Source organism: Xyrauchen texanus, chromosome 3 (assembly GCF_025860055.1).
Source record: "Xyrauchen texanus isolate HMW12.3.18 chromosome 3, RBS_HiC_50CHRs, whole genome shotgun sequence".
Lineage (NCBI taxonomy): Eukaryota > Metazoa > Chordata > Actinopteri > Cypriniformes > Catostomidae > Xyrauchen > Xyrauchen texanus.
In genome coordinates, this window is record NC_068278.1 from 24,136,394 (window position 1) to 24,146,199 (window position 9,806).

General features: G+C 37.9%; 1 protein-coding gene across 1 annotated transcript; it reads left to right on the forward strand.

Annotated features, from left to right (window-relative positions):
* The first annotated feature begins 5,236 nt into the window (after positions 1–5,236).
* LOC127629827 (piggyBac transposable element-derived protein 4-like) lies at positions 5,237–9,576 on the forward strand. The gene is made up of 2 exons (XM_052107092.1): positions 5,237–6,760; positions 6,869–9,576. Exon 2 carries the CDS (start codon positions 7,244–7,246, stop codon positions 9,236–9,238), a length of 1,995 nt encoding a protein of 664 aa, XP_051963052.1. The 5' UTR covers positions 5,237–6,760; positions 6,869–7,243; the 3' UTR covers positions 9,239–9,576.
* The last annotated feature ends 230 nt before the right edge of the window (positions 9,577–9,806 follow it).

Consider the following 9,806-nt stretch of genomic DNA (forward strand, 5'->3'; position numbering starts at 1 on the left):
ATATTATACCATATCCAGGAAATCACAAAATCCCAATCATTTATAATAATCAGTTTTATGGGACAAAATTGGAGTGGAAAGCAAGCCAGGTTTTAAACATTTGCTTACAGTCAAACCTATTGCATAACAAACTAGCCCTGTTTAGGAAGTATTCTTTTGTATTATACACTTATCTTAAATCTTAATATTGCATTAATGCTAACACCATAAGAATCAAATGATCTATAGGAGCACTAAAGCTAAATGTGTTAGGTTTCAGTACTCATATTATGACTAAAATACTGTATATACTGTAACAACAGCAAAAGTAGCCCCTGATTGATGCATAATGTGTAGCAAACAAATCTACTTTGCTAGCTTTTTATAAAGGGGGTTTCTCCTGTTCCAAAAATTTTGCTAATATTTGAGGAGATAAAATGCCTCCATTTTCATAAACTGATCAGTTTGGATGCCAATCTCCTGCAAAATTTGGAAAGAATTGTTCCGATGTAACTTCAATATAAAATTGGCAAACAATCTTTTTGACTATTTAAAAATAAAAAAATAAAAACATTTTCTTTCCAGAGTATTTCTAGCGAATGTACAACAATGTGCCTATTTTGTCACTGTAAGGAAAGATGTGTGACTGTTCTTTAATCATGACAGGCAGCATAAATTAAAGGCAACATAACTTTTAATTTAATTTCAGGATGTTCACAAACAGGCAAACATATTTAATTGCAATAATACACTTCATACGCAATATGTGGTGATACAAGTTAATAAAAATGTCAGATAGATAAATAATCCTAGGGTGGTGTAGTTGTTTTTCAAAACACAATGGAATTATTTATTTTCTCCCATATTGAAATGACAATGAGTCAACATTTCTCATGTTCTTTAAATTGACAAATTATTGACATCCAACTTACTTAGAAACATGGCTACATTTACATCATAGTGGATCTTTGAAAACTTCCCAAACCTTTGATCGTTTAGTACAAGGAAATACTTGTGCAAAAACAATTCTAAGAACTTTTACATTTTCCCATAAACTTTAGCCTATCACTTCTTTAGCCTTGGTCACTTACTGAAATGTTTGTCTGTAAATGTTGTCAGCAGGTTCTCTGAAGGTAGAAACTGTGTGAAAATGGCACTTTATCACTACACCACAGTATGACGGCAGACTGTGTGAAAGATTTTTTCATGATCCTGTCTCTCTGTCAGTCTGGGTTTTGGTCTGAGAGGGCCGTGGCATTTTCCACCTATGTCTGTCTTTGTATGAGCAAAACACAACAGACAGAAGAGGGCGCGGCAGAGAATATAACAGAAGCCATGTGCTCTTCTGTCTGTTGTGTTTCCTGTCTGGAGAATTATGTCTGGTCCTGACTTCCTGTCTAGTTCGATTCCGGTCTGTGTCGAGACCTGGACATTCATACTCCTTGTATGTCTGTTATTGACGTGGGTGCATCGCACATATGTCATCTTGACTGAATGCACACACGTTGATAATCAATGTCTTTGTGTCTGTCCCGCTTTGCACCGTGCGCCTGGGTCGCGAGCTGTCTTCTTGTTTGTGCTGAAGTTCGGTCACTTTGGTATGGTGTCGGTGTGTGATAAAGTGCCATTTTCACACAGTTTTTCTTGTGTATCGGTCCCTCTATTTATATGTCTATTAAATCGTTTGACAGTTGTTTTATGGTTTGTATCTGCATTCAACAATGCTACACAACCACAATATGCCCTCTGTTTTATACCTGTTTAAAACAGCATATTACATTTGACATTGTGTGACCTGAAGCGTTAAGGGTTAAAGTTATTTCCTCATCCCCAATAATAGGACACAATATTTGTTCATTATCCTACTTTGTCTTATTCTGCTGACTTCTGACTGATCTTCGATATCAATTTTGTCTTACTGTGAATTAAGTCAAATTTTCCTCTTGAAAGAAGAATAACACAAAACCCACATAGGTTTAAAATTGTGCTCAGGCCAGCCTGCACTTAGAAAAACATGGTCAAGCTAGGCACCGCGCTGTTTTGCGGTACGCGTATACACTATGCATCATGATAAGAGATTGTAAGAACTGATTTCAAAAGCAACCTTCCAGTGAACATAATTTCAGATTAAGACAGTCTGTCTGTCAATAATGAATGAATGAAAAAATAAATAAACAAATAAAACAAAAATTAAAAAGAATATATATATATATATATATATATATATATATATATATATATATATATATATATAAGAAAACGCCTGCAAACTTAATAATAAATTAATCATAAAGAATGCCTTTCCAAAGAACGTTTGATTTTTAAGCATTAAAATGACAGACGGACATGGAGAAACTCCGTTTCCAAAGAACACTTACAATTCAGAATGGTAGAATGTCAGAGCAGTCTGATGTTGAATTTCAAAATGAAAGCCCTAAAAAATATCCTATACATGCTGTGTTTGTAAGTCAGATAGATATTTAAACGAAACTCTGTTTCTAAAGAACAATTTCACTTCAAAGTGATAGTACACCACAATAAGAGAGACTGGAGTTAAAGCCAATCATACAGGAAGCAATCCAAAACTAGATTACATTTCAAATAATTTTAACTGCCAGTAATCTGACACAGCTTTCTTTCCATTTGCATTTTCAGTCTTAAAAGAGCTGTGTGAAGGTGAACAGAGAAACAAACTCTCTGAATGATGTTTAGTTAAGGAGGAATGTGATGCCATACTACATAAAGTCCAGATCCACATTCGTCACGATCACATGCCTATAAAGTCTCAGTACATCACAGTATCTGTTTGAATTACAGAACACATAATGCTTTATTTTCATATTTTGTTTTGAAATGGGCAATTTGCTGTATAGGTCTTCTACTTATGTAAAGTTTTAACTCATATAAACTGTCCACTAATCCACGGTTTGGGCCAATATCCAGTGCCTTTGAAATCGCCATCTCAAAAAATTAAAAATCATATTGGCCAAAAAAAAAGAGTGTTTCTCTACAGTCAAGATTAGTTATGGTGAGATTTTGTTTATTTATTTTTTTGCAGGAATACAAAAAAACCTTAGTTGAGTCGATCCAAAACCATTACTAACACAGTTCATCGCCATTCTAACCACTAATTAGAAACATGTGTTTTGACCACAAAAGAGTAAAGATGGCTAGATGGCCTTTACCTCCCAGGGTGTGTGTAGGGGTATCTCAGAGCAGTTCTCTATGAGAATTCAAACCAGTTTTGAGGAAGCAAAACTGTTAATTGTATGAAGTGTTGTTTTTTTGTTGTTGTTGTTGTTGTCGTCGTCGTTGTTGTTTTCTGGAAATGCACCATTCGTGACTTAAAGCTAAATATTAGTTGATCGGTTAGTTAATTCTTATGACTTTTAACTTAATTTTTCTTTTCTTTTTTTTTTTTAATCAGAATGTTAGATATAGACAAGGCAATACTCATCTTCTGGAATAACCTGAGCTGAGAAGACGGCTCTTTTGTATACTGTATGTTGCACTATAGCGCCATTCAGTGGTCATTATTGGTAAGGCAACATGTTTAGGTCTGCAAAACAATCTATATTAAAATGTATTTATGCAATGTGTGTGTGTGTGTGTGTGTGTGTGTGTGTGTGTGTGTGTGTGTGTGTGTGTGTGTGTGTGTGTGTGTGTGTGTGTGTGTGTAGTCAAAGAAACTTTAAGTCAAATACAATTTTTTAAGTTTTTTAAGGGTTGGATATCTCTGTGTTCCAGTGGCCCTGTTTGCTCAAGTCCTCAGCTGAGTAGAGACCTCATCTGGAACATGAAATAGATAATGAAGTAACACTGATGTAATTAAGAGTAAGGTATCCCTCTGGCAGAGCTTGCCTGAATCTCAGGGGTGTTTAATCCTATTTTAGAGACAGTATGCTAATATCTTCACGGAATAAGTATGTGCCACAAAAAGAGCATCAAAACAGTAGATGACTTATGCCAGTATATACTTTCACAGTTGGATTAGAAAATAAGACATTCATCTTACTTTATCTGCATGTCTTATCATTAGCTTACATTGATTCTGAATGGTTGAACTGCAGGTATCCTATTTCTCTTAAGGGTAGACATATCACAGAGGGGCACACCAGCTAAGCCAGACCAAGAGTCCGCACCATTGGAGGGATAGCATTTTTGTGTCTGGAGGACAGAAAGTGGTCTCAGCATATTTTATGCCCAGGTGGAGTATGTTGCTTCCATGGCTCACAGTGACCAGGATGCATCTGCTACTATTCTAAAGGAGCAATGGGAAGGTCAGTGCCAGAATGACTCTTTGTCATTCTGCATTGTTGCAGAATCTGGTTGATGAAGCCACAAAACATGTCTGGGTAATGTTACATCTGGGATCTGTGCTGCATTAATATAAAAAGGCATAGAGGATGTAGTTCTTTATTATTACCTGGTAAAATGACCGTTAATGAACTACACGTAAACTATAAGTTAGAGATACCAGGTGAAAGAAAATATAATAAATAAGCCTTCTGTGTCCATCCATTTGCCTTTATGTGAGCTACAGAACATTTGCTGAATGAGGTACTCAATACAGAAATGATCATATGGATAAGACAGGATACTAAATAAAATAAAAGGTAAATATCATACACTAAGACAACAACATTGATGATTAAATTAATAGGTTTGTAAGATCAATGCCACATATAATTTAACTCTGTACAAACCCTCCCCTTCATTTCTCGCACTTTACTCTCTCTACATCCTTTCATGTACTTTGTGTCTCTATTGGTCAACTGTCTCTCCACCCAACCAATAGAGTCACTGTCTGATCTAGGGGCTTGGAAATGCTGGAGAGAGTTGTATTTTGTATTTTTTTTTTTCTCTAATGCTGTTCAGTTTTTTTCTGTGTCTTTAGTTTCAAAAGAGTGATTCCAAATAGCCAACATTGCAAACAATAAAGCTCAAAATGAGCATTTCATTTTAGTATAATTATGTAATTTATATTTGTATAGCGATTTTCGCAACATATGCTGTAACAGAAAATTATGCTGTAATGTCTGTAGTGTCTTTAAATCCTCATATAGTTTAAATAAAAAGCGTGATTAAAAATCATGCTCTAAAAAACTTTAGTCCCTCAGTCATCAAGCCAAAACCAAAAGTGCTTTATTTCAGTATAATTAAGACAAAGTGATATAGTGTTCAACAAGCACAAATGAAATTATATAAAGCACTTACATTACAATGTGCTGCAATTTAGGCAGTTTTGAGCATGGGTACCTTGTTAGGTTACCCTAATCATGGTTGCTAAGCACATGTCTTTTGAGTTCATTATTCTTCAAAGAGCACTTTTGTTATAATAAAACACATCCTAATACATATATGATATATATGAATACATATAATACATATGAAATTAATGCATTTTAATTTCATAAGAAAATTCCATTAAACTGAATTTAGTAATATTTAACAAAATAAAAATATATATTTACTGTATACATTATGTATCAGGCTATTAATTTAATTGTATTAGAGTGTATCCAGCCAAGTCAGTTTAAACCTTAAATGCATGGGTGTTTCACCAAACATTATTACATACTTGGATTTTTAGAGACTTGGCACATATATCTATCACTAATGTATCTACAAAATGCCCAGATGGTGTCAAAGTTTCTAAACATTTTAAAAACAATTAGAAAATAAAATAGAATATATTATTATAAGTTTTGATGTATTATTTGTCATATATCAAAGAGACAATGCAACAAATATAATGAACAGAAATTAATAGGATTCATTACTTTGACACTGAAATTTCATGAGACACAACTGGCTGTCAAACATATAATGAATGAGCTACATACAGTATAACACGTAAGGCGCACTTATGTATTTTCTCATGCCTTTTTACTTACATAATCTCAGTAGTACACCCAAATGACAATAGCCAAATCATACTGTTTATGTGTTACACTTGCTATAGTTTACTTCCAAGTTGCTTCTTCATCTAATAGCATTGTCAAATGTAAATCAAGTCAATCACTGACACGTCAGCGCCACCTTGAGTAAGAAATAGCATGTATAATATCCATGTGTGGACACACATGTGAAATACTGATAATTCACAATTGTCATACAGAAAATCTGTGTAATTTGTATGAATATAGTACTAATTTGTCTTGTTATAAACAAATAACTATATATCATGTGATAGTAAACTTATATAGATAAGAAATAATCATACAAATATTATTTATGGAAGTGCCAAACAAAAACGAAGTAGTATATTGGTAACGAAGCAGTAAAAAAAAAAAATGTTTTGCCTTTATTATTTTGCCTTTTTTATATATATATTCAGAAGAGAACGGTTGAGGAATACTAGGTGTGCATGGGCATAGCTTAAAAAAAAAATTATGAGGTACAGGGGTTGGAATGAGGTCCCGGTCACTGAAGTATAATGCTGATATAGTTCAAACTAGGCAGAAAGGCCAGGTGTGATCCACCTTTCATAAAACATTATCAGAGCAAACCCCGTTATATGACCAATGCAGGTGTATGTATCATTGTAATCATTCACCTGTTTAGTTACAATTTGGCTTGCAAAAACAAACAAACGGATGTGCTGTCATAGGGCAGGCTATAGGAAGGTGCAACGTCAGAACACTTGTCACTATCATTCTCAATTTAAAAACTGGCGCTATCGGCTCTTTAACGCTTGAAACGCCGGTATGTCTCGAGGCATCAAAATAAGACATTGTTTGTTGCCATTACCCACTTCGTGTCAACGCGAACTTAACTGGTAGGTCACTGCTTTAACTCTTCGAGAAATAGAAACGAATTTATAATGACTCATTATTGTTTAATTTGATTTTTAATAGCTATATTAAATTCCTTAACTTTTTATCAGCCGTTCCATGGGGGTGCGTGGCAAGGCAAAGATAGTGGCAAGTGCCAACGGGCATTACAACAGCCAGGGGCCATCTGCCAGCCTAGCGAACTAGCAGCAACCCCACCAGCTGCAGTCGCAAAACGCCCTTACAAAGCAGGACATGCAAGCAGCTTCTGACGTCTGCGGCCACACTGCGCTACAAAGCGTACCGAAGAGAGAGCGGAAACCATGAGAAACTACCCTTCAAAACAGCGTGATTCTGAAACCAATGCGTTTGACGGGGGCACCAGCGAGAACATTTCAGCCGATTTGTAATGCGCGATTAGTTTTGACGAATATTTACCCCACTGAAATAAATAAAGGACTCATGCAGGGGCAGTTCAATACCTCGACATGGCGGCAAGAAAAAGAGGAGAGCTTTTTACTATTTTGGAAACTAGCACTGACACAGAAACAATCGCGGTATCCGACAGCGAGGGCTCTCCGTTAAATCTCCCCGTCGACGTGAAGTGGTTCGAGATTCCTTTCAGAAAGTCCGAGTCGGACGTCGAAGACGAAGAACTGCAGGAGAACAAGGGGGGGACTGAGCTGGAGATCACAGCGGCAGCAGCAGAAGAAGAGACTGCGGACTCCGCCAGCTACATCGCGGGAGGCGGCTGCAATATTATTTTAGTCACTGGAAACGGGATCACGCACGAAGAGTATGAAGAGGACTCCTATTATGCGACTTCCAATAACTGCTCTGAAACATCTTCAACCGATTCGGATATCGATTTTTCAGATTTAGAAGAGGAGGAGCACACGGATTTATTTGGCACGTATGATGCCTTTCATGAAGAATGCACCTCTCCGGATTTCTGGGGAGAGCCTGACCAGGTCATATCAATTGAGCCATTCACCGCTGACAGTGGCCCTCAGCACTCGCTAGGGGATGATGCTGACACTTTAGACTATTTCCGGTTGCTCTTCCCAGATTCATTGTTTGAACACATGGTAGAACAAACAAACAACTACGCCCTCTATCGGCAAAGGAGAAGCGGTAGATCCGACACCCACTGGCACCCAACTGACATTAGAGAAATGAAGGCATATGTTGGTCTTAACATTCTAATGGGTATCAATCAGCTCCCAGATTTTGGCATGTACTGGGCAAGTGACATTTTCATAGGCAATGCTGGATTTAAAAAAACAATGACTGCCCGGCGTTTTGAAAAACTCAACCAAAATCTGCACTTGTGTGACCGCGAGTCCGAGCCTTCCAAAGGTGAGCTGGGCTACGATGGACTTTACAAAATTCGCCCTTTGCTGGATATGGTTGGAAATACCATTTGGGATGCCTATCTACCTAACCGTTGTTTGACTATTGATGAATGTGCTATTGTCACAAAGGGCCGCTTTTCCCCAACACAGTACATGCCTTCCAAGCCTTTGCGAAAGGGCCTTAAGGTGTGGATGCTTTGTGACTCTCGCTCAGGCTACTGCCACCGCACTCATATATATGTTGGGAAGCCTAGTGACGATCTGGCAGCTGCTGCTGTGGGCCACAAAGTAGTGGTGTCACTGGTGAGGGGGCTTGAGGGTAGGCACCACCATCTTTTCATGGACAGCTTCTTCATATCTGTGGCCCTGCTGCAGCATCTACTGCATCAAGGGCTCTATGCCTGTGGCCCAACCAACCCATGCCGCCGTGGCTATCCCGATGACCTCAAACCTCGCAATGTTGGAAAACTCGCAACGGGTGAGTTCTATCAGTGTCAACATGGCAACCTTGTGGCCACCGTCACGAGGGATGCCAAAATCGTTAGCTGCCTTTCATCCAACTCTGCACCTGGCATTGTGGGCATCGGGCCGGGCAAGCGAGAAGGAGATGCGAGTGATGGAGACTGTGCTGGTATAGCAGGGCTTGCGATAACACGTCCGCTCCCTCTGCTTTTATACCAGGAGAACATGATGGGTGTAGACCTATGTGACCAGCTAAGGGAGTGCTACCACGTTGGGAGGCCTTGCAAAAAATGGTGGCGCTACTTTTTGTGGTTTTATATTAACCTCTGCATCGTCAATGCCTATGTGGTTTTGCGTGAGAGTCGAGGAGGGTCACCACCAGCAGGCTTTAATGGTAAACAGTTTACACAACGTCATTTCCGTATTCGCCTGGCACAGCAGCTGATTGGTGACTATCAGGGGGCAAGGGGCATGGAACGAGCCGCCCGCAAACGGCATGCAGATTCACCCCTGGAGTATGGGCACTGCCTTGAGCGCATGTCAGAACGGTCACGTCGCTGTCGGAACTGCACAAACAAAGGCCTGAGACATGAGAGTGTTTTTGGCTGTAAGATCTGCAACGTGCACCTGTGTAGAGGAGGGTGCTTCAGTGAATTCCATAAATAGGCATTTTGTTTATTTGTGTATGCAGCATTAAAACAGTGGATTTCTTATCTAAAGGCAACCACTGCAAGTGCTGTACCAGTCATAGTAGTCTGATTTGAATAGTAATTGTATTGTAGTAGTTGCCATAGTAATGCACGATTTGCAAGTAATTAGACAATTATACATTTGCATTAGAGTAGATCTAATTGACTTTCATATTGCAAACAAAAGGCCTTGTCACTTTTATATGATGATAAACAAAAATGCATTTTATGGATTAATAAAACTTTTCAACACATACATTGACACCTGAAATGGCATATGTTTTCTGTGAAAAGTTATTAAATTTGTAAAGGAGAGAGCCGTCTTTCATTTCAAAAAGGTGTATTATACTACAAAATCAAAAAGCAAATTAATACAAAATGCAAATAAATGTTATGTAGGTTTTGCCTTTTCTCTTTAGAAGGCCTTTCATTTGCTTCATTGTTGTTTTAGATGGTGAAGAAGCATTTAAATTGCTGAAATTGGGTTACTTTGCAGAAAAATAGATAAATTGTTGCATTTTGAATGCACTTAGCCTGCTACAGAA

What these genes read in the sequence shown, in the direction of transcription:
- LOC127629827 (XM_052107092.1), top strand. Translation starts at nt 7,244, where the DNA reads ATGGCGGCAAGAAAAAGAGGAGAGCTTTTTACTATTTTGGAAACTAGC.